Source organism: Rhinichthys klamathensis, unplaced genomic scaffold (genome assembly GCF_029890125.1).
Source record: "Rhinichthys klamathensis goyatoka isolate OS25496 unplaced genomic scaffold, OSU_Roscu_1.1 h1tg000220l_1, whole genome shotgun sequence".
Classification (NCBI taxonomy): Eukaryota; Metazoa; Chordata; class Actinopteri; order Cypriniformes; family Leuciscidae; genus Rhinichthys; species Rhinichthys klamathensis.
Genome location: NW_026606744.1, coordinates 2,189,931 through 2,215,601, shown reverse-complemented (window position 1 = coordinate 2,215,601; position 25,671 = coordinate 2,189,931). Strand labels below are relative to the sequence as shown.

The following is a 25,671-nucleotide window of genomic DNA, read 5'->3' as shown; positions in this document are numbered from 1 at the left end:
AACTACTCAAACACACTACAATAAACACATCATTTACATTAGCATTTTGCTTGAAAGTAAGGCAGAGGATCGCCAATATGTCTGATCTTCAAATGCAAGCATGTCTGATTACTATTCAATGACAGAACATCAGATTACTTTCGTAAATTACATTATATCTGATATATCTGATTGGCAGTGATTTTCATTTTATTGGACTAATTCTTGCCAAGACATGCATAATAGTAGTAACAGTCTCTACAATGTCCTTTCAACCATGAGGTCACAAAATAGTCAGCTCATCCATGAGGTTCTCAAATGGGGTCAAGGTGTCACAGTGTGTACTAGGCATATTATTGGTCCGGTCAGGTCCCGCTCTCTCACGGTGTTCTTTCACAATGCTCCACACCTCCTCTCGAACTTCCTCCATGTTCTGAGCATACTCAGTCCACCTGAGGAACAGCCCTACCAACAAACCCATAGAGATAATGAGGACCTACACACTAATAAACTCCAATAACATTATCACACCACAGCTGTAACTTTATATTTATGTGTGTATCTACTGAATAATCTGGAGCAAACCTGTCCATAGTTGTAAGGACTGAGGATGCACTGAAGGCCAAATGGCTAAATCAGTGGGTTCATACAGTGGGTTGAGGTACTGCTCTTCAATATCAGGACTCAGTAGGGATTGAAACAAACAGTGTGTGTTCTCCTTCACTCCTGCAGCACATCTATCCCAGGCAACATTTTTAAATAAATAAATAATACAGTACATACATTAGTGCTCAAAAGTCGAGTGTCAGTAATTTAAAAAGATAATTTTTATTCTAAATTGATCAGAAGTGACAATAAAGGTATAGTGCATAATAATGATGAGTGTCATATATGGATAATTTGTGCCCACCTCTCCTGCTCGTTGTTACATAGAAAGGTTCCATAGTTAGAAGCGTAAACCTCTTGTGCCAATCGGAGCAGCAGGGCCTCACTAAACTCCAGGGCCAGAGGAAATTGCCGCCACACCTGCCACACACAGTCAAGCAGCAGCAGGAAGGACGGGCACTCTTGCTTCAGACGGGCATGAGAGTACGCCGAATGAGCACAGCGCTGCTGGAAGGGGTGTCCAGCCTAAGAAACAACAAACATACAATTCACCTGACAATCAGATCTGAAATTATATTGGGTGTAGTTTATTAGAAAAGTGGCTTTGTTGGCATAATGCATCTCTAAACATTCACAAATTTCACAGATACCTGAGTACAAATGATGTCACACAAACAAACATTCACCTGTATCCAGTCCCTGTCCAGCAGGCAGAGGAAACCAGTGAGAGTTCTAGAGGCCGGGTCTAGGATAAGTTGAGCCAATGAACTCACCAGCAGAGTGCTGTCTGTCCCTTCAGAGCCATGCACAAGCACAGAGTGACCATCCCTGCCAAAAAACAGAGCACAGACCAGAGCGATACATCTCAAAGCCATGTGTATGCCAGGAGTGACCACACAAAAATAGACCATATGCCAGAACAATACATCCCAGAGCCATGCATAAGCACAGGATTGAAAAAACAACAGAGAGAAAAATAAATGACGAACACATTAATTATTATTCGAATTATCACTCAACAAGTCATTTAACATGTATTTCTATGTCCTTGGAAGGCTTGTACTTTAAAATGATTTATTTTAATTTTACATTTTTATGATTTGTTTAATTAAACTAATTTAATTAAACTTGATTTAATCAAACTCACAAACCCCCTGCAGTTCCATCATGAACCCTGACGTAATCTAATGTTTAATGCACTTCATGTTGTTGATATATATATTCTTTCTCTTTGTATTCTTATATCAATATGGTACAATCAGTGTTGGGGGAAACCCATTATACAAGTAACTTGAGTTACGTAATCAGATTACTTTTTCAAGTAACTAATGCATTACTTTTAAAATTTACAACAAAATATCCCTGTTACTTTTTAAAATAAGTAACGCAAGTTACTTTGTATTCCCATGTATTGACTGACAGCTCTCTTGTCCCAATGTTGAAACAAATCGTGCAGAGTGCAGAGAAAAGTGCAGAGGCGTTGTGTGTAAACATGATGGTTATTGTAGTTCTAGACTAAATGTGAGCGTGCATTTACTCGTCTCACTTGCACAAAAAAGATTCAGTATTCCTCAAAATAAAAAAATTCAGTCAAATGCTAAATCAACTATGCAAACCTCCAATAATTAAATGTTACATAAAACAAATATTTGTATGCATTTAATCTCGCTTTATTGACCAATGTACTTTATATTGACTACTAAAAATGACTTTCTATTTTTAGTTTTTATTGGTCAAGAAAAGTGTTGAAAGTTGAAAGGTTTGTTTGAGCGGCGCCTTCGACTGTACACGCATGAATTTGCACTTCCTTCAGTTGGAGGCTTATTATTTCAATTTAGGTATAAAAGGGTCTTTACATTTGCCTAAAAATAGCACTTTTTGTTATAAAACGTATAAAACCAGGTGAGAAAAAGTAACTAAGTAAAAAAGTAACAAAGTAACTCAATAAGTTACTTTTTAAGGGAGTAACGCAATATTGTAATGCATTACTTTTAAAAGTATAGCTTTCCCCAACACTGGGTACAATATTACTAGTACCATGTTATAAAAAGTAGTTGGATTATATTACCTAAAATGTGTAATGTAATAGATGTAATTTGGAATCAGTACCAGACAACAACCTACCCAGCACTTTTATACACACACATTTAGAAGTTAAGGGTTAGTAAAGTTATAATGTTACAAAAGATAGATTTATATTTTAAATTAATCTTGTTCTTTCGAACTTACTATTTATCAGAGAATCCAGGAAAAAAAAATGTATATTTCTGTTTCCACAAAAATATGAAGTGGCATAACTGTTTTCAACATTGATAATAATAATAAGAAATGATTCTTGTGCAGCAAATCAGCATAATAAAATGATTTTTGAAATTCAGCTTTGCCATTACAATAATAAATGAAGAAACACATTAATAAATATGCTTGTCAACCATAACTGACATCAAAAACATTAAAACATGCAATTCCTAATATATATTTATCTGTAAGTTACACAAAGACAGTGGATAAAATAACAATAAAGAGAATGTAAAAAGCAAACCACAATAATAGTTAAAGGTACACTACAGAGAATTAAATTTTTCTATTAGAAATTAATTATTGAGCCAGTACATAGACCATCCGTGTTAAACTGAGTCACTACAGAAAACCTACAATAATTTAATAAAACTGCAATTTTATGTTTTAACCACAGATGGTGACAGAGAGCCCAGAATTCTGTAGTGTCCCTTTAAAAGACCAAAGTAATCGATCTTCCCACCTCTCCACACACTCTACCACCAGTCCTGCAGTGGACAGCGCACTGTGAACATGAGAAAGCCATTTGGAGTTCTCCAGTTTACTGAGCCAGCGGTCCACACTGTGAGACGGGTCACTACACGCTTCCACCAGCTTAATAAGACTCTCCTGCAGAACCTTACCCCTGTAAACACACACGACATGCATAATCAAAGCCAAAGGCAAATCTGTTTCAAAGTCAAATGTGTTACATAATTTCAGACAATTAAAAATGACTTGTAATATTCCCTCTCACCTTTCATGGTGTCTATGGATTCTTTTCCAGTGGCTATAAGAGGATTTAGACTCAAAACCTCCTCCTGTCATCCGGGCCTGCTGGGCTTGCTGGGTAGAACGCAGATCGATAATGTAACCCAACACTGACCCATCAATCACAGCCTGGAGAAGGAGCTCATCCTCCTTACATCTCTTCCTATTGGCTCCTGTCAAGGGCTGGCTACTTCGCATGATCACCTATGGATGCAAATAACTTTTACTTTGTATGAATTTATTAGCCTACAAAATTTGAAATTGAGCTGTATGATGTATTTTTCGCTTTGATGAATTTAATGCTGGAAACAATGTTAAACCTTTGTACAGTTTTATGGTTGTACTGTTCTTTCACACCAATACACTGTTACATACACTTATATTTAAGACATGGCCATAGCCAGCTATGAGGTCACCGAGGTCTGGACCTCTGTTAAAATTTGAAGTTCTCTGAATGACTAATTAGGCGTTTACAACTCCTCCTGTGAGTGACTGCATGTATAATTCAGTTTAGTTTGATTTTTACAGTTTGCTAGATTGTTTTGTCCCCATGGGGAGTAAAATTATGGAGAGCGATTCATGTTGCTGCGAGACGCTGGCAGAGTGAACAGGGCTTGAGAGAGAATTATGAGAGAGGGCGCAGATGCAGCCTCTGTTGTGTTGCCAGATCCAGTTATTATAAGGGTCTTTAGACTTGTTTTATTTCACTTACACCACTTTATTCCCTTAAAAGCATGAATTTTTCACCAATCATTATTACATATTCGGGTCTTTAGTGACCCACATCTATATCTAACTTGGATGAATCTCTACCTGTCACGATAATATAAAACTCTCCTGATATGCAATTACAGAAAAATAAATTAAAGCATATTTTGTTACCTTTTGGAGCTTGGAAGGGTTCAGTTTGAGCAGATGTTTTATACCATCATCACTGTCCTCATCAGAGCTCATTTCCCAGTACATTCAGCATCTGGCTCATATTCGCGGTCTCAGACATATTCAAAACTATCCTTTTCAACAAACCTCAAAATCAATATTTTGATGGCTGACAGTTTCTTCACCAGATCCATCACCAAGTGACAGTGACACTAATATTTGATTGCTTTCAGTACTTGCTCTGCAGTAAATCGCTGAGCCATTTCATGTTTTGCTGATGATACTTTCTATTCTTTTGTTTTCGGCCTGTGGTAACTATGATTGAAACGTCACTTCATCATTATGTATGACATTGACACTTTGTGGAATACAGGTTAATGGCACTTATTCAGTCATCAAAGATTAAATTATTGTTGTCCAGAAAAAATATACTTATACTGTTACACACATTGGGTCGTTAGCGACCCTATACAATTTTTACATAAAATGAATGGGAGACAGGCATTCTTTTATAATTATATATTTTTTTCTTGTGGAATTCTAAGAAGGTTAATGTCTAATTTAAAAAAAAATGAATGAGGAGGAGGGTAGTGAATGATGTCCCGGGTCACTAAAGACCCGTATACTAAAGGTATGCGTTTAAGTGTTATGTGACATTTTAGAAAGTTAATAAAGTGGGAAGTTGCAAGTTAGGGTTAGTCATATCTTTATTTTATTTCCAAAACACAAGATTTCAGTTTATTTCAGGCTTATTTTTTTGGTGGGGAGAGGGCTGAGCGGGAATTGTTGTTTTTGCAGCAATATCTGGCAACACTGAATCGCCACCACTTAAACTGACAGCAATCAAAAAAGGCCCATGTTAAAAATGCGTGGCCAGGTTATTGCTGACAGGATAGGTTACAGAATGAAAATATGCCAAATATGCAAACACTCGAGGAAGGTTATGCTATTTTATTGCAGTTTAGTAGTTAACAAAGTTTCACAAAGTCATGCTAAAAACATTCATAGAGCACTAGACAAAGTTCTTATCATTTATCATCCATATAGCAATGCTTATTAAATATATTACAGCAATAAGTACTGTTACATAAATAATAAACAAATAATAAATGTACCTAGCCTATAGTAAAGTATTAACAAATTGTGATGCAATAAATAAGGTCTAATTTAACAAACAGACAGAACAGAGAGAGTGTACCCAAAGTGTAGAATGGCAAAAAAGTTAGACAAAATACCCTAGAACTCACTAATTTTTCGAACCCTGGTTACGGCCATGATTTGAAACATCCTACACTCACCATTCCGTTCCTATGGTGACAGTAGGAGAGCACAGGAAATCTGCCGCCCTGTCTGAACCGGGCCGACTGGACCAGCTTCTCATCATCCACCTCGCGAGGCACAATGACCGCATGTGGATACGATGGGCATACAGAGTAATCTGAGTTTACTGTACTGACTCTCCACCTGTCCCACTGTTCACACACACATGCATATATTATGAACATACACAAGCATGTACATGTATACAGTTAAATATATATGCATACATGCTTTATATACACTCACCGGCCACTTTATTAGGTACCCCCTGCTAGTAACGGGTTGGACCCCCTTTTGCCTTCAGAACTGCCTCAATTCTTCGTGGCATAGATTCAACAAGGTGCTGGAAGCATTCCTCAGGGAGTTTGGTCCATATTGACATGATGGCATCACACAGTTGCCGCAGATTTGTCGGCTGCACATCCATGATGCGAATCTCCCGTTCCACCACATCCCAAAGATGCTCTATTGGGTTGAGATCTGGTGACTGTGGAGGCCATTTTAGTACAGTGAACTTGTAGCTGACGCTGGAAGGTCAGCTGTGGGTTATGATATTTCGGTGATTTCAGCGGTTAATGTTTATTTTGACTTTATAGTTTATTTGGACTTCATAGTTTAAATGTGTATTTCTGTATTGTGATAATTTCATAATTTGGTTACCGTTTGTATTTCATTATTATTATTCTGTTGTTTAAGTTGAGTGTCATGTGACCCTGTGCTGATTATTTCACCTGGACGTGTCAGCGTCAATGTAATGATGAGATGTGAAACTCAGATACCCATGTTAGTGCTCCTGACTTAATCTACTGTTGGTTACCAGGCGAATACGGTAAAGGTTTTAATATTTTGTATACTATGTTGGTTTGTGTTTGTAGTGGTGTTGTGTGTAAAATTATGGTTTGGTTTATTTTTGTCTAGTTTTCACGGTGTCTCTGGAACAAATAAAAATGGACATCAGTATTTCCGAAGCGTGGACTGTTTTGTAACCAGCGAGTAGTTACAGTGAAAACGTACCCTAATTCCATTCTACCGACTACAAGATGTGCCTTGGCGGTGATCCTCCAGCTTCGGCGTGCAGCCTGCCACTTCTGGGTCTCTGCACGCGGATTAACTGTTTTCCATGGTGATTAATGCTGCTATCTTCAGCGCGCGGCTCTGTTGTGCCTTTCCTTGGACTTCGCGTGCCGTTCGATTGTGTCCCTGGGTGAACTAAAAGGATTTGGCGTGCAGTGTTTGCCTTCTGTGATGGACCGTTGCGAGCGTTAGTGCAAATCTGCTACATGATCGTCAATGGAGGATCTTCTCACGCAACCTTGTGTCAGCTGTGCATCAACAGGTTAGATGTGCAAGTGCAATGTCAAATGATCCTTTTTTTGTAAATGATGGATAGTTATAAGTCAATGTAGATAAAAGATGACCAGGACTAGGAAAAAATGTCCTGGAGATAACTGATTCTTAACTGCTATGATTGTAATATGTTTAAGGTTTAAGTAGCTAAATGTTCAAGTGTTAATGGCATTGATTTAAGTTAAGTGGTTACTCAGTCTGAGATTGTTTCATTACTATCTATTGTGATTTATATATGACATATTTTGTACTATTTGTTAAAGCACAAATCCTTTAGAAAAATGTCAATCCAGGGTGAATTAGCTGAACAAAATGATTCTCCATTACAAGAGCAAGCAGGTTTATTGGCAGAGAATGAGAATATGGATGGTGTTGTGAGGGATCGACATGTATCATGTGCATCATGCACAGAGAAATCTGAGGCAAGGCGTAAAGAGCTTAATTCTGTTTTATTAGAGACAACTGAAATCAGAAAATCCTCCCGTGATAAACGTTTAACTCCAAAGATGCAGGAGTTAAAAGAGCAAGAACTGACTCAAAAGGAGAGGAAGTTTAAATCTGTATATGAGAAATGGAAGTCTCAAGTCAGAGATGTTCGTTTAAAATTAAAACGTGAGTGCTCTGAAAGAGACTTGTGTGACATGATGGATGAGGTTGAGAGGCAAGAGTTTGAATTGAAAGAGTTATATGATAACATGCGATTCCAAGCACCACCAAGCCAAGAAACTAGGAGAAAAATTGATGCATGTTCGGCTGTAACGGCAGACTTGTTGAAATTAATGAGGGTACGCTTGGTGGAGGATGGCATAGAATTTGATGCTGAAGCTGAGAGAGCAAGGTTACGTATGCTACTGGACTGTGAGTACGCTAGGTCTATATATGGATCCACGGTTGGTAGAGCCACGGTCGTTAGCAACCACTCTAAACCTGCATCGGAGTCTGCAAGCATTTCAGCTAAGAGAGCGGAGACTGCCGCGCTGTTAGCTGCGAAAAAAGCTGAAGTGGAAATGGAGGCTGACATCGAGGCACAAAGGCAGCAATTGAAGAAGCTGGAAGATCGTAGAGACATTGAGGTTATGGAAGCAAGGCTCAGAGTGTATACTGAGGAGGAGTCAAGGGTAAAAAGTCAGCGGCGGGATTCAGTAAGCGGTGACGTGAGTAACCACAGTCCTCTGGTTCCTAATACATGTTTGAATCAACAAGTTACAAGAAGTGAAGTATCCTTAGTACAGGCCTTGCAAGGGTCTATGGCTCTATCTCGACTTCCCGCTCCAGAACCCTTTGTATTTTATGGCGACCCACTGAAGTTTATAGAATGGAGTACCACCTTTAAAGCTCTTATAGAGGGACGGTGCTCAAATCCTGCAGATAAGCTCTTCTACTTACAGAAGTATGTTGATGGTGAGGCAAGATCGGCTCTGGAAGGTAGCTTCTACAGGAAAGATGAACAGGCCTATCAGCAAGCGTGGGAGAAGTTGAACGCCAGATATGGTCACTCCTTTGTGGTGCAACGTGCCTTTAGAGAGAAACTTAATAGGTGGCCTAAGATTGGTGCAGCCGAGTACGTCAAGTTAAGAGAGTTCAGTGACTTCCTACAATCATGTAGTGATGCTTTGCCGCATATTAAGGGTCTTCAGGTGCTGAATGATTGCGAGGAAAATCAGAGGATACTGGCCAAGCTTCCTTTCTGGGTGACAAGCAAGTGGAACCGTTATGTCACAGAACAGCTGGACAAAGACCAAGATTATCCAAGTTTTAATCAGTTTGCCTCATTTGTATCAAAAGAAGCACGCATAGCGTGCAATCCTGTGTCATCATTGTATGCACTAAAGATCGTTGAAGAGAAGCAATCCAAGGAAATAAAGCGTTCAAGAGTAAACACGTTTGCAACCACTGCGAAGACTTTAGATGCAGCATACGCTACGGCCGAATTCAGTAACCTTACCGACCGTGAGACTGAAGAGACTTGTAGAAAGAAAACTACATTTGTGGGTAGCATAAATTCAGTTGAATGTATGTTCTGTGATGATCGTCATTCTATTCAGGAATGTCAAAAACTAATGGAAAGAGCAGCAGAGGAAAAGAGGAAGTTTGTCATGGAGAATAAGTTGTGCTTTGCATGCTTAAGAAAAGGGCATGGCTCCAAAGACTGCAGAAATAGGGCTGTGTGTGTGGTATGCAAGAAGCGCCACCCAACTTCATTACATGAAGATCGTCAGCCAGGAGACAAGTCATCTCCACGGACAGCTTTGCAGACGGAAGAGAATGCATTCTCTCTAACATGCTGTACGAATGGTGGAGAAGGTGATATAACATCTATGATTGTCCCAGTATGGCTGTCTTTATCTAACTCAGAGTCTGAAGTCTGCGTATATGCTTTATTAGACACCCAGAGTAGTCACACATTTGTTGACCAGGAAGTGTGTGAAAGCTTGCAGGTATTAATGGAACCGGTAAAACTAAAGCTTTCTACCATGATGGGAAAAGACTCTGTTGTATCGAGTCACAGAGTTAGTGGACTTCAGGTTAGAGGATTTTCTTCGGACATCCCTATCTGTCTGCCTCCTGTTTACACGAGAGACTTTATTCCCTTTGTCCGCACACACATTCCAACCTGCGAAACAGCTAAAAGGTGGAGACATCTAGAGGTGATCGCAAATGAAATGCCCGCACGGATGGATTGTGGAGTAGGTCTTTTGATCGGCTATGATTGCTCCAGAGCACTGATGCCACGACAGGTCATCACTGGTGGTGATAAAGAGCCTTATGCCATCAAGACGGACCTTGGCTGGAGCATCATAGGAGGAACTCCACGATGTGTAAACTCCGAGTTTGGGACTGGTTTCTGCCACCGCATATCAGTCAGAGAGCTCCCCTCCGTGACGCCTGCCGCTGTTATTAGAGCACTTGAGCTGGATTTTGTAGACATTCCATCCGGTGAAAAGAGTAAATCACAAGATGATATTCAGTTCCTGCAGGTAGTAAAAGAGGGTGTCTATCAAAATGAATATGGCCATCTTGAGATGCCCCTTCCCTTTAAGATACGGCCTCAGCTTCCAAATAATAGGAGGCTTGCATTAGGACGGTTGAAGCACCTTAAGAGGAAATTGGACAAGAATCCTCAATTCAGACAGGACTACATGACGTTCATGGAAGATGTCTTCAGAGATGGAGATGCGGAAATGGCAAATGAGCAACCAGACCCGGGTAATGTGTGGTATATTCCCCATCAAGGCGTCTATCACCATAGGAAACCAAATAAGATCAGGATAGTCTTTGACTGCGCAGCTAGGTATGAAGGTACCGCCTTAAATGACCATCTATTGACTGGGCCTGACCTTACCAATGGATTGACTGGAGTGCTTTGCCGTTTCCGTAAACACCCTATCGCTGTCATGTGCGACATTGAGAAAATGTTTCATAGATTTCATGTTATTAGGGAAGATCGGGACTATCTGCGTTTTCTGTGGTGGGCAAATGGAGATACCGACACAGAACCCAGAGAATATCGCATGAAAGTACACCTTTTTGGAGCATCATCTTCTCCAGGCTGCGCCAATTATGGCCTGAAGTATCTTGCCAGTATGAATGAGAGTGAGTATCCTTTGGCAGCTGGGTTTATCAGGAACCATTTTTATGTGGACGACGGCCTCGTAAGCCTGGAATCTGTTGAGGTAGCAATCAAGTTGGTGAAGGAAGCGCAAGCCGTGTGTGCTAAAGGAAAGCTGCATCTTCATAAGTTTATTTCCAACAATCGAGAAGTGTTGGAGTCAATCAGTCCGTGTGATCATGCTGCTGAAGTAAAGAACGTTGATTTCCATCATGACTTTCTTCCAGTACAAAATGTCTTGGGCGTAAGGTGGGATGTGGAGAATGATGCACTCACCTTTAATGTTGTTCTTGAAGAGAAACCAGCGACACGACGTGGAATTCTGTCCATGGTGGCTTCAGTCTACGACCCATTGGGGTTTTTGGCCCCATTCGTCATATCTGGTAAGAAGGTCTTGCAGGAGATGTGCCATAAGGGCATCAGTTGGGATGAACCGTTACCCTCTGAGCTGAGACCAAGGTGGGAGAGTTGGCTGAATGATCTGCCCAACCTAGGAAAGGTACAAATTCCAAGATGCTTCACCCCTCCAAACTTTGGACCTATTCTGAGCATTGAATTGCATCACTTTTCTGATGCTAGCAGTCAAGGCTATGGACAGTGCTCTTATATCAGATTGATGAGTGGAAGTAAGATACATTGTGCCTTAGTTATGGGTAAAGCAAGAGTTGCTCCCATAAAGGTTGTTACTATACCAAGATTAGAGTTAACTGCAGCTGTCATCTCTGCTGCTGTGAGTAGTATGCTGAAAGAGGAGTTGGCACTCAGAGTCGATAGAGAATATTTTTGGACAGATTCTCAAGTGGTCCTTGGTTATATTAACAATGAAGCAAGAAGATTTAATGTCTTTGTTGCTAACCGGGTCCAGAGAATTCGGGAGGCCACCGATCCAAGACAGTGGTATTACATCAATACAGAAGAAAATCCTGCTGACCATGCCTCGAGGGGCCTCACTGTAGAGGAGTTGATCAGTTCAAACTGGTTTACAGGGCCCAGATTCCTCTGGGAGAAAGAGGTATTTGCTAACCAAGGAACGTTGGAGCTGTCGGTGGGAGACCCGGAGGTCAAGGCTGTCCAGGTATTGAGGACCGAGATCATGACGCAAGTGGATTTTCAACAGCGACTATCACGACTATCAAAATGGACTACAGCTGTGAATGTCATTGCCCGGATCCAAAGATTAGCAAAGAAGATGAAGACACCAACATCTTTAAATGTGGAGGAAAGGAGGAGGGCCTCATTTACTCTCATTCAGCTCGCACAACAGGATGCCTTCAAAGAAGAGTTGAATGTACTCAGTCAGGACTCTGGTAGGCTGCCTTCAAACCACCCTCTGTATCAGCTGGATCCATTCATGCAGGATGGAATAATGAGGGTGGGAGGACGTTTGAGGAGAGCATGTGCTCCTCCTGAATTGCGATACCCAGCAATCCTTCCAAGTAGTGGTCTGGTTACACACCTTATATTGGCACACCATCATCAAAAAATTCAACATCAAGGCAGGGGACAGACTCTGAATGAATTGCGAGCCAATGGCTTTTGGATCATGGGTGGCAGTAAGGTGGTAGCACACTACATACGGCAGTGTGTTCCTTGTAGGAGAGCACGTAGGCCGCCAGAACAACAACGGATGGCGGACTTGCCCAGTGACCGAACTGATCCCTCCCCGCCATTTACCTATTGTGGCATGGACTGTTTTGGTCCTTTTTACACCAAGCAAGGTCGTAAAACGTATAAACGTTATGGCCTCCTTTTTACTTGTCTTTGCTCCAGAGCCGTCCACGTAGAGATGTTGGAGGACATGACGACTGATACATTCATCAATGCTTTACGGTGTTTTTTAGCCATCCGGGGAGCTGTCAGACATATTAGATCAGACCAAGGAACAAACTTCATGGGGGCAAGGAATGAGTTGAAGAAAGCCTTAAGAGAAGTGAGTAAAGAGAGAGTGGCAGCATATCTGGCAGAGAAGCAGTGCGATTTCTGTCTGAATGCACCCAGTTCGAGTCACGCTGGAGGTGTTTGGGAACGGCAGATTCGAACCATAAAGGGTGTGATGAGTTCAGTTTTGGCACTAAGTACTGGAAGACTTAATGATGCCTCTTTACGTACGTTCTTCTATGAAGCTATGTTTATAGTCAATAACCGGCCATTGACAGTGGATGGTCTCAGTGATCCTACAAGCCCAGAGCCTCTAACCCCCAACCACCTGCTTACCATGAAGTCGTCGGTTCCACTTCCTCCTCCGGGGGCGTTTATTAAGGAAGATCTTTATGCAAAGAAACGTTGGAGGCAGGTGCAGTATTTGAGTGAACAGTTTTGGAGTAGATGGAGGATAGAATATCTTGCTAATATCTCTCTAAGGCAAAGATGGCATACACCAAGGCGGAATGTGCAAGTGGGGGACATTGTCATTGTCAAGGAAGAGGAAATTCCCCGCAACGAATGGAGGTTGGCTAGGGTCATTGAAGTTTGCAAGGCTGATGATGGACTGGTACGGAAAGTTACAATACGGATTGGGGATCGGAAGTTGGGGAAAAGGGGTGAACGCCTCACTAAACCCTCGGTTATTGAACGACCTATCCAAAAATTGGTAGTTCTTGTAGCAAAAGGTGAAAATTAATATCTTATCACTCATTAGAAGTTGAATCATATTAGTACCATGCTGTGACCTTGGATATGTTGATTTGTGCTGCTTAATGTTGGTTAATAGTAGAATGTAAAGTATGGTGAACAATTTGTTCATTTTAGCAGAAGATTGTGTAATTATGAAATATGGAAAAAATTGTGTGTTTTCCTTGTTTTTTTTGAATTGTTGATTTTCATGTTTCTTGTTGGAGCCTGGAAATTACCATTGATTATTTGATTGGTTGTATTTGTAAGTGTTTTTGTTTTTGTTTTGTCTTTTTTATTTTATTTTATTTTTTTACTCAATGGTAATTTGGTGGGAGTGTAGCTGACGCTGGAAGGTCAGCTGTGGGTTATGATATTTCGGTGATTTCAGCGGTTAATGTTTATTTTGACTTTATAGTTTATTTGGACTTCATAGTTTAAATGTGTATTTCTGTATTGTGATAATTTCATAATTTGGTTACCGTTTGTATTTCATTATTATTATTCTGTTGTTTAAGTTGAGTGTCATGTGACCCTGTGCTGATTATTTCACCTGGACGTGTCAGCGTCAATGTAATGATGAGATGTGAAACTCAGATACCCATGTTAGTGCTCCTGACTTAATCTACTGTTGGTTACCAGGCGAATACGGTAAAGGTTTTAATATTTTGTATACTATGTTGGTTTGTGTTTGTAGTGGTGTTGTGTGTAAAATTATGGTTTGGTTTATTTTTGTCTAGTTTTCACGGTGTCTCTGGAACAAATAAAAATGGACATCAGTATTTCGGAAGCGTGGACTGTTTTGTAACCAGCGAGTAGTTACAGAACTCATTGTCATGTTCAAGAAACCAATTTGAAATAATTAGAGCTTTGTGACATGGTGGAAGTAGCCATCAGAGGATGGGTACATGGTGGCCATAAAGGGATGGACATGGTCAGAAACAATGCTCAGGTAGGCCGTGGCATTTAAACGATGCCCAATTGGCACTAAGGGGCCTAAAGTGTGCCAGGAAAACATCCCCCACACCATTACACCACCACCACCAGCCTGCACAGTGGTAACAAGGCATGATGGTTCCATGTTCTCATTCTGTTTACGCCAAATTCTGACTCTAACATCTGAATGTCTCAACAGAAATCGAGACTCATCAGACCAGGCAACATTTTTCCAGTCTTCAACTGTTCAATTTTGGTGAGCTCTTGCAAATTGTAGCCTCTTTTTCCTATTTGTAGTGGAGATGAGTGGTACCCGGTGGAGTCTTCTGCTGTTGTAGCCCATCCGCCTCAAGGTTGTGCGTGTTGTGGCTTCACAAATGCTTTGCTGCATACCTCGGTTGTAACGAGTGGTTATTTCAGTCACTGTTGCCCTTTTATCAGCTCGAACCAGTCTGGCCATTCTCCTCTGACCTCTGGCATCAACAAGGCATTTCCGCCCACAGAACTGCCGCTCACTGGATGTTTTTTCTTTTTCGGACCATTCTCTGTAAACCCTAGAGATGGTTGTGCGTGAAAATCCCAGTAGATTAGCAGTTTCTGAAATACTCAGACCAGCCCTTCTGGCACCAACAATCATGCCACGTTCAAAGTCACTCAAATCACCTTTCTTCCCCATACTGATGCTCGGTTTGAACTGCAGGAGATTGTCTTGACCATGTCTACATGCCTAAATGCACTGAGTTGCCGCCATGTGATTGGCTGCTTAGAAATTAAGTGTTAACGAGCAGTTGGACAGGTGTACCTAATAAAGTGGCCGGTGAGTGTATTTAAACATATTAGTTATAAATAGTTATAAATATATTCTTATAAATAAGCAATTTTTATATAAGCTAGATACAGCATATAAAACTGAGTGACAAGTAAAAAACACAGTAATTATGATAGAAATGTGAGGTCATGCCAAAAGGAGGCGAGAGATAAACATCTACAGCTATGGAAAGAAATGAAGGCCCGTGAAACAGCTGTGAGATTACAATGGGTGATAATGAAAGCTATTGAAACAAACAAGGAATAGAAAATAAAAAAATATGCATATAGGTTAAAAACTATTAACTACAGAGAAAGCATACACACTGTTTCCTGTAAATGTAAGTGTCCACATGCCTCACAACTGCTTTTAGCTTCCTGTGGCAAACAAAGTGCTTCCTGTTTGACTTCCTTTCAGGAAACTAAGCAATGGCTTACATTAAATAATGATTTTGAGCATCATTTGGTTGTGTTTATTTTCTTGTGTGTTTCTCAAAGTGAGAGAATTACAGAATGGCATTATCTGGTCTGAAGTGAAAGTGAAAGAATACAGCTCACCAGTCTTTCTGTTTGTTTGTAATATTTCTCTGTTGAGGACAGGCCCCACGGGCCATGCAGAGTATGGTGTGACGGTCTATAGAAAAAGGGATACATCTCTGTCACACTTTCCAGAGCCGAGAGAGCCTACAGAGACATGAGACAATATCAGAGTCAACTCTCAATAAAGATGAGGAAGTGCTGGTCTCAACATTTATTTTACTGCCAGTGTCTAGAGTGAAGATTGGCTTCTTCTTTCAGAATATATGCTTGTCATCTTTCATATGTCCTCTTAAGTCATCTTTAAAAGTAATCTTTTAAGAGATGTCATCTTGAATGACAACTTGCAATGACCCATAGTATTTAGGATTTTCCAGGATGCTTTACTGACGAGAGGAAAAGATATTAAAGATTTTCTCAATATATTCATTTTTAATTTATCGGTATCTGCCAATATTGGATATTTAATTGTGCATGGTAATTTCCCCAATTTGTACATTTGGGTAAATCCTTTGCCATCTTCTAATACTTATTCAAAGTGAATCATTAAAAACACTAATAATATTGTAACTGCTAAATGTACGCTTTAGCAAATCTCAGAATGAATCTTCATTTTATTTTTCATACTGCACATTATGTTATGATGCCTAAATTTACTTTTTAGTATTATTTAGACAAAATCGTACAAAATTGTAATATTGGGCAACACTTATCAGCCATAACATGAAAGGCATAAATTGAATAGGCTATAGGTGCAACCCTAATTGTATTGATAATGTATTGCTGTTCGCAAAGTTGAATTCCAAGTCAGACACCTCTCTTCAACAAACTGCTTGATTTGAGGTTTAATTTATGTCCGTAGCACAAATGGTTGGGGACAAGTTGCGCATTTAATTCTTAGGGAGGGTTAGGGGGTTTGTTCGAATGTACATTCAAAAGTTTTGGGTCAGTACGAATTTTTTTTAATCAAATAAATGCAGCATTGGTAAACATAAGAGACTTCTTTTAAATACTTTAAAAAATCTTTACAAAACAGACACCAAACTTTTGAACAGTAGAGTACCTATTACTAAAAATGAGCATTTATTTTTTTATTTATAATCCCTGTCACAGGCGCGAGTAGTGAGAACAATATTAGTACCTCTATAGAACTGGCTATGTTCAGACATTCCTCCATTCCAGGAATTTCCAACTGAAGAACAAGCAGGTCCTTACATTTAATGGTGATAGTACCAGAGGATCCCACAGCCCTGTATTAGACACGTACACACACCCCACACACATTTTTAAGAACATACACATTCTCAAATTCCATTCAATCATCCCCATTGGGGCCTCAGAAGAGACAGAAGCAGGAAGCAAAAACAAGCCATGTGCGTAAGGCTAGCAGAGAGACACTGAGATAAATAGAGAGGTATGACTGAGCTCTAAATAGAACTTTAATAGACTGTAAGCTAGTTCCTCTCCGTATTTGGACATTAGATTACAAACATAAATATATATTGCACAAATAGATCCTTTGTATTCAAAACACAAAAAGCATGTCAGAGTGATATGATCTTTTGCGTAAATGCTCGCTGCGAAGCACAAAAGATCTTGCAAAATGCTTATTCTGTTCTCCTCCCTGCCATAAGCTAAGAACACATTGCCAGCGCAGCTCATTTTAGAAGTTGCCTTCTTATGCTGAAACGAGATGCTGCCCACTGCCACTACTCTCCTCATTTTTAACATCACTGTATTACATTAATAGCAGATCCCAGATCAGAATAAAACAACAGCTTCAATGAGCAATGACAGTCCACAAATCAAACATTGGGCCTGCTTTAGAAGTGTACCTGGGGTATCCGAAAAGATTCTCGACACTGACACGCAGGAAAAGTGATGGGTTATATTAGAGAAAGAGAGAATTAGAGTTTAATATTACAGAAGCAGGTCACTTAAGGGATCAAACACACAATTGTATAACCTAATCATGACCCAAATGCGATTAAAAGAGTATATTTGCACGTAATAATGAGAATATGAATTATGCATTTACAAAGGACAGGTGTATTGTTAATTTAGGCTACATAGGACTACATGAAAAAAAATTCCTGGTGAAATAAATGTGCTTAATATGGTAACATTAAACAATAAATAAAGTCAAAATATTAGGCTATACCTATACTTAACATAACTGAATCAACTTAAATATATTTGGTTACACCAATAAAACGAAATTGAAATACCAGCAACCCAATTTAGGCTGGATTATGATGAGGTCCCCACCCCCAAGTCTACCTTTTCTCAGTGGCATCGATGTTTCTGAGGAGAATGAGAAGTTGCCAGGAATCTTCATCCTTTCTGTCTGAGAACAGAAGGTGGTGGCTGGTTACGCACAGGGTTCCTCTGAGCGCTGGATGGAAAGGTCTTCTCAGGGTAACATCTTCAACATTAGCCGTCTTAATGTGCTCAGACAACTCCATTTCACAATGACAACAACCACCATCTGGTACTTCTCGAGTTTAGAGAGCTGGTGGGCGAGCCACTACTCCGGGTCTCAGTTTTCCGCAAATGTTTAATGGCAATCCTTTACAAAACTGTGTCCCACCTCTTGATGTTAATGTAGGCTGTTATAAAACTTACCGGCATCTGGCAAATATAAAATGCCACTAATCGAAAGTGCGCGGGCGGCGAGAGGTGTGCATGCTCGCGCGATTCATAAGAGTTTTGTTTGCTTCTCTGCTTTCGTTTCCGTTCTTGAAGTCCCAGCCCTCTTCTCTTTTTGTGATGTTTCTGTTTATTGTTGTTGTGGCTGTCCCCCCCCCCCCCCCCCCCCCCATGAAGTAATTTGGTACAGTTTTTACTGATCTTACAATTAAGATCCTTGAGAGGGTTGTCTGGACCATGCTGATGCTGATGGTGGTGATGATGATGATGGTGGTGGTAGGAGCAGGACAAATTGACAAGGGGGAGCTACAGCCAATTAACTAAGAAAGACATGAATACAGCAACAACAACAATTTTTTTCCCCTCAAAAATAAGTGACAAAAATGCTGAATGAATTGTCATTTCAAGTCAACATTAGTGACTGTGCATCTTGACTGGAAATGACACTTCATTTCATTTACACTTCACTTCATTTTTGTCACTTATTTTGCAACGTTTTTTGTTGGACTAATATAGCATATAGTCAGTACGTGTAAAGTAAGTATTTTTTTAAATGAAGTATGGTTTAGAGAAACTTCTTTGCATTATTTTGCTGTTATCACTGTAAAGCTGCTTTGAAACAATCTGTATTGTAAAAAGCCCTATATAGCCTAAATAAAGGTGACTTCACTTGACATCTAAAATAACTTAATTCAGATAAAACGTGGAATCTTTCTCTCTTTTTTTTTGGTCTGGATTGAACCTGTTTTTACTTTTTAAGAGTCATTTAAACATTTGTTTTACATGTATTGATGTAAGTCTGGCGATGGATCCTCTCTATAGGCCTACAGGTAGGATGTTCGTGTATAAAGATAAATTTATACTGTGAAAAAATATATCTAGAAAATTTTTACTTTCTGTGTTGTTTCTTTTCTTCTTTTTTTTTTGCTTTTTATCTTTCAATAGCCTATAATTAAATAATGTGTGATAATTTGATTATCAAACTTTATTATTGCTGTTGTTAATAATATTAAATATTAATTGTAATTAAAAAAATATTTTTCTCTGAACATTTTCGAGGACTCCCTAGTAACCCTTTGCGCCTCTCTGGGGGTCCCGGCCGGGGGCCCGGCCCACTAACAGGCCTACCGTTCGTTTTAGAATAATAAATTATATCTGACGGATTCTGACGCTAGATTCATTGTAATTCTTAGCTAAATAGATTCTCGCTGCAATTCATCAACATTAGCAGAAGATGGAGACATTCTGTTATAAAACAAGACTCAAGCTTGGTGCAGTCGCGATGACTTGTTGATATAAAAAGTGTGAGCGAGCTTTGGGCCACAAGATACATCAGTTAAATATTTACTGTCATTTCTTAGTTGCCTTTGTGAAACCATTGTTTGATGAAAACTGTCTGTCGGAACCTAACACTTTTTTTCACTTTAGCCTATGTGATTTATTTGTGAGGTGTGTGACGTGGGAGAAGCTGTTATACTGAAGGTTTTAAGGGAGCCAGTGACCCATGTTATGTGCCACTTGAATAGTTTCACATGGGAACACGAAATGTTGCGCCCGGCCGCAACATAGCCTACAAGTTCAGACTGTCTAAAGTTCTCCGATTAAACACTGATCATGACATTAGGCTGCAGAACATGGGCGGTCACTTTTCTGTCTATATAAACATGAGCTCAGCACACCTCTTGAGATTAATCACTCGTGCACATGATCAGGCACAGTGGTACACATGTCTGAACAGTCACAAGTCACAGTCTCGCCCAGTTGGAATGAAAGCAGTTCAGTGATGGAGTTCAGAGAGCTGGGAGCAGACGAGAGCTCTGAGGGAGATATGGACGATCTGGATAGTGTGAAAGCCCTGACAGAGAAACTCAAACTCCAAACGCGCAGACCGTCGTACTTAGAATGGAAGGAGCGGCTGCAGGCTCACCCGTGGATTGATGCTACACAGAGTTCAAATGTCAGTAGCCCAGGATCTGTGGAGGAGGACACCCAGCCATCCGACATCTGGAAAGATGGAATGCCTTTTAAGAATATATGCGGCTTTGATACTATAGACGACGCGTTACAGTGGCTCAGAAACGAACTGGTATTGTATTAATATTTCATAAGCTTTATTTGATCTATCCATCCATCCATCTATCTATCTATCTATCTATCTATCTATCTATCTATCTATCTATCTATCTATCTATCTATCTATCTATCTATCTATCTATCTATCTATCTATCTATCTATCTATCTATCTATCTATCTATCTATCTATCTATCTATCTATCTATCTATCTATCTATCTATCCACATACACCAACAGTGGTTTTGGGATTTTTAAAATTTCTACATGTCTTTAGGTCATTTTAGGTACTCAAAACATTTTTTCAAGTTCTTCTTAAACATTCAAGAAACAATACCATTCAAATTCAGCAAGTACGCATTAATATAATCAAAAGGGACAGTAGTTTATAATGTTGTAGAATATTTCTATTTTAAACAAATGCTGTAATCACGTGGTCCACATTAGGGCACATGTAACGCTGGAGTAGTGCCAGCTGAAAATTCAGCTTTGATATCATAGGAGGAAAATTAGTTTTTCAAAATATATTCAAATAGAAAACAGTTCTTTTAAGTTGAAATAATATTATTTCAGAATATTACTGTTTTTTAACTATGTTTTTGATCAAATAAATGCAGACTTGTTGAGCATCTTTAAAAAAAAATAATTATAATTGTATCGACCCGAAACATTTTAACAGTAGTGTATGCAAATACCAAATTACTTATGTTAAATAAGTATATGTAGGCCTAATACATATTATAACAGTTAAGCAGGCAATTTGATTTGGCTAATAAGCCAGACAGACCACTGTGAATACATGTCAACTGATATTGAAATATTCGGCAGGTGACATGACTCTTGTCTCTTGGCATATTACAATGAAATGCACACTGTTGCAGAAACTTGAGTGGGTGTTCAACAGAAAGGTGTACACAATTCCCTGCATGTGTGATTGCTGTTCCGAATAATTGAATCTTATATACTGCGGGTTAGCAAATATCTGGTTTTAGCTGTATAGTCCACCGCGATGTGTAAGCTATAAAATCATTCTCTCTCTCTCTCTCTCTCTCTCTCTCTCTCTCTCTCTCTCTCTCTCTCTCTCTCTCTCTCTCTCTCTCTCTCTCTCTCTCTCCTCTCTCTCTCTCTCTCTCTCTCTCTCTCTCTCTCTCTCTCTCTCTCACACACACATTTTTTTCTCAGAGGGAGATGCAGATGCAGGATAACCGTCTTGCACGGCAGTTGATTCGCTTACGGGTGGAGATCCACAGGCTGAAGGTGGAACAGGTGTGCCACCGTCACAAAGAGATGTTGGATGACGCCACGTATGAGCTGGAGGAGTGCGAGGAGGACTCAGATCTGCTGTGTGACATCCCCATGAAAGCCGCCTTCACTCTTTCCACAACTCTCAAACATATTGGTCTTACCAAAATGAACCTCAACTCCAGACGATTCTCACTCTGTTGAGAGGCTGGGCGATGAGAGACGCCCTCAAGAAAACTCAATGCAGAACTTTTAATGTATTACTGACACTGGAAGCCAAAGTTTTATGTCATTAAATTTGGACTATAATAATACTAAAAACGTCCTTTTTCTTCAAATCACTTAGCTTTATTGAACTTTTTAAAACTAGACTACTGGTGGTCATATCTGGAAATGCAGTAACCAGCACTACAACTATTAAACCACTTGTGAAAGGGGACTCACCACACGTCTGAGAAAGTCCTCAGAGTTGGGAAAGAGTTTATAGTTACATTTGACTATATCTGAACTAATCTAAGAATCAGGAGGAACCTGCTTCTGTGTCAAAAGGCGTGTGATTGGCACACACTCCCATCAGTGTTCCTGACTGCTCAGGGGACAAAACACTCTCCCGTCGGCTTGGCTGTGATCCCGAGCTACAGCCTCACAGGAAGTGTGAGTTTGTGTTCAGGCATTTTGTCACCTTGTCTATTAAAACCTAAAAATAACACACACTCTAAGGCTCAGAGCTGCAGCAAGTAAAAAGCTCAGCCCACTTTCGGTGGTTGGTCAACATCAGTTTTTTGCTTAAAGTTTGAGAATGTTGTGCTTGGGAAACTTTCATTTACACAGTAAGATTACTAGATTTAAATGAGTTTTGTGTTCTTTGTACTTCCACAGAACCCATTAAAGTTCAGTTTACTTTATTACAAGCACTGGAAATATAGCACTAATTTTGTGCATAATACTGTAAGTGCTAAAAGCTTCATGATAAAATCAAAACAAATCAGAGGACCTTTATATTTTTTTACAAATTTCATCTTGGGACTGAATGTGCGTTAACAATTTTTAAAAATATATTAAATATGAAATGAATACTTTCTATTCAGCAAAGATGCATTAAATTGATCAAAAGTGAAATAAAGGGCTTTTACATTGTAATTATATTTCAGTTTTATATATTTACTATATTTTCTGTATTTTTGATCAAAGAAATGCAGCCTTCACTCTAAACATTATGGGTTGTTTCAACCCATGTTTGGGTCAAATATGGACAAACCCAACCATTGGGTTTAAAATTGTAATTACATTTTTTTATTTGACCAAACCATTTGTGACCCAAGCATTTGTGTTGGTGAGAATACGAGACTTCATTCGAAAACAAAACATTTTTTTACAGACCCCAAACTTTTAAACAGTAATGTATGTTTTTTGATTAATCAAATGTTTGATGTACAAACTAAAAAATGCTTCAAAAGTTGCCTGAAATGAATAAAGATGTCTTAAAATTAATTTGAAGAGATATTGTGATATCATCCATCCATCCTTATTGAGAAAAATATCCTTCACTGTAACTCATTCACTATAATGAAAATTTATAAATCTTTTGAACATTGTTGTTGCTTTAAATTTGTAAATAAATGTATATTTGTAAATACATGCATTTAAAATCTTCAAAATTTATTCACAGTATTGTGTTGATTTATCAATTTGTGTAATTATCCAAACAGTTTCGTGCAGTCCTTATCTTGCTTTGCCTCTTCCGTCTTGCACATTTTTATGCAGTGTTGTTACAGGAATGAAAATAGATGGTATTTCTCAGAAAAGCCTGAATTTATATTTATAACAATGGACCAATTGCTTCATCGATTGTAACTGCAGAGACAGGACTGGCTGTCAGAAGGAGCCATGTGACTGCCAAGAAATGATCTCATGCTAGATAAATACATGGAGAGAGAGGGAGAGAGAGAGAGAATCTGCTTTTTTCCCTAAAGCTGTTCTCAACACTGATATTACAAGTTTTTGTAGTTTATATCTCATAAGGCATTAGGGCAAGTACATTCATTGAACATCTCACATGAGGATTACTCCTTTGAACAGAAACATGAACTATTTTTGTCACCTGAGAAGACACAAAAAGTGGTTAGTTGTGTTCCACATACAGATTCCCTCGAGACCTAGAATAGAAAACAAACACTATACCATGAAAGTGCCATTATGCTTTGTAGAGTTTAAAACCATCATGATAACCTACCTGAACTTATTTTTATTTGACATGAATTAAAAATGTTGCATTGTTACATATATAGACTATCTGCAAATAGAATTAATAATTTCCTTCCAAAAAAAATTGGTTGATATTCATAAAGCATTGCCTGCAAAATCCTGCTATAACAATTTTTTTAAAAGTTTTAAGGCCAAGGACTGCCAAATATGATGATATGATGATATGCCCTTTTCTAACAAAGCCAAAAATAAACGATTTAAATTTTATCTGAAGAAACTTATTTACTTGATATTTTTAAGTATTTACATGCAATATGTTTTCAACCCAGTATTAGAATATAAATGAAAAATATTCAAATTTATATGCATATATTTATTTGCATAGCACTGTTTTTTTTTTACAAAGCAATATGTATAGTAATATACACTCACCTAAAGGATTATTAGGAACACCTGTTCAATTTCTCATTAATGCAATTATCTAATCAACCAATCACATGGCAGTTGCTTCAATGCATTTAGGGGTGTGGTCCTGGTCAAGACAATCTCCTGAACTCCAAACTGAATGTCAGAATGGGAAAGAAAGGTGATTTAAGCAATTTTGAGCGTGGCATGGTTGTTGGTGCCAGACGGGCCGGTCTGAGTATTTCACAATCTGCTCAGTTACTGGGATTTTCACGCACAACCATTTCTAGGGTTTACAAAGAATGGTGTGAAAAGGGAAAAACATCCAGTATGCGGCAGTCCTGTGGGCGAAAATGCCTTGTTGATGCTAGAGGTCAGAGGAGAATGGGCCGACTGATTCAAGCTGATAGAAGAGCAACTTTGACTGAAATAACCACTCGTTACAACCGAGGTATGCAGCAAAGCATTTGTGAAGCCACAACACGCACAACCTTGAGGCGGATGGGCTACAACAGCAGAAGACCCCACCGGGTACCACTCATCTCCACTACAAATAGGAAAAAGAGGCTACAATTTGCAAGAGCTCACCAAAATTGGACAGTTGAAGACTGGAAAAATGTTGCCTGGTCTGTTGAGTCTCGATTTCTGTTGAGACATTCAGATGGTAGAGTCAGAATTTGGCGTAAACAGAATGAGAACATGGATCCATCATGCCTTGTTACCACTGTGCAGGCTGGTGGTGGTGGTCTAATGGTGTGGGGGATGATTTCTTGGCACACTTTAGTTGGCATTGTTTAAATGCCACGGCCTACCTGAGCATTGTTTCTGACCATGTCCATCCCTTTATGGCCACCATGTACTCATCCTCTGATGGCTACTTCCAGCAGGATAATGCACCATGTCACAAAGCTCAAATCATTTCAAATTGGTTTCTTGAACATGACAATGAGTTCACTGTACTAAAATGGCCCCCACAGTCACCAGATCTCAACCCAATAGAGCATCTTTGGGATGTGGTGGAACGGGAGCTTCGTGCCCTGGATGTGCATCCCACAAATCTCCATCAACTGCAAGATGCTATCCAATCAATATGGGCCAACATTTCTAAAGAATGCTTTCCGCGCCTTGTTGAATCAATGCCACGTAGAATTAAGGCAGTTCTGAAGGCGAAAGGGGGTCAAACACAGTATTAGTATGGTGTTCCTAATAATCCTTTAGGTGGGTGTATATTACTTACAATTTGTCACAATTATTATAATAATGATAAAAAATGTATTTCAGATTTTCCAAAAGCAGCTTTACAGAAATTACTGTACAATTAGTGCGCAAGTTAAAGACAACAATGGAAGAAGAAAATCTCCCTAGAAAAAGACACAAATAAAATCATGAATTGCAAGGAATCCTGTTGCAGGAGAAATT

The 25,671-nt window shown here is 39.3% G+C and overlaps 2 protein-coding genes across 3 annotated transcripts; one reads left to right on the top strand and one right to left on the bottom strand.

Annotated features, from left to right (window-relative positions):
• On the bottom strand, positions 1-18,390 carry zgc:154055 (uncharacterized protein LOC556036 homolog). Of its 2 annotated transcripts, XM_056264387.1 has the most exons (11): positions 17,960-18,390; positions 17,515-17,541; positions 16,821-16,929; positions 15,701-15,826; positions 5,811-5,984; positions 3,620-3,837; positions 3,347-3,508; positions 1,272-1,413; positions 890-1,110; positions 565-716; positions 1-444 (listed from the first exon to the last, which is right to left on the bottom strand). In XM_056264387.1, the coding sequence occupies exons 1-11, from the start codon at positions 18,142-18,144 to the stop codon at positions 263-265; spliced, it is 1,698 nt and encodes a 565-aa protein (XP_056120362.1). In that variant the 5' UTR covers positions 18,145-18,390; the 3' UTR covers positions 1-262. The 2 variants fall into 2 exon arrangements, with proteins under 2 accessions (XP_056120362.1, XP_056120363.1); XM_056264388.1 differs by lacking the exon at positions 17,515-17,541 and having other exon boundaries at positions 17,960-18,389.
• A 1,605-nt stretch (positions 18,391-19,995) lies between these two features.
• On the top strand, positions 19,996-23,133 carry fam167b (family with sequence similarity 167 member B). Its single transcript, XM_056264386.1, has 2 exons — positions 19,996-20,414; positions 21,583-23,133. The coding sequence occupies exons 1-2, from the start codon at positions 20,055-20,057 to the stop codon at positions 21,844-21,846; spliced, it is 624 nt and encodes a 207-aa protein (XP_056120361.1). The 5' UTR covers positions 19,996-20,054; the 3' UTR covers positions 21,847-23,133.
• Positions 23,134-25,671: the final 2,538 nt, after the last annotated feature.

Coding starts and splice junctions, on each gene's coding strand:
- zgc:154055 (XM_056264387.1), bottom strand. CDS start 18,144: ATGGAGTTGTCTGAGCACATTAAGACGGCTAATGTTGAAGATGTTACC. Junction 5,985..15,700: donor ACAAACAAACAGAAAGACTG/GTGAGCTGTATT, acceptor GTGTGTGAACAG/TGGGACAGGTGGAGAGTCAG. Junction 3,509..3,619: donor ATCCATAGACACCATGAAAG/GTGAGAGGGAAT, acceptor GTGTGTTTACAG/GGGTAAGGTTCTGCAGGAGA.
- fam167b (XM_056264386.1), top strand. CDS start 20,055: ATGTCTGAACAGTCACAAGTCACAGTCTCGCCCAGTTGGAATGAAAGC. Junction 20,415..21,582: donor AGTGGCTCAGAAACGAACTG/GTATTGTATTAA, acceptor TTTTTTTCTCAG/AGGGAGATGCAGATGCAGGA.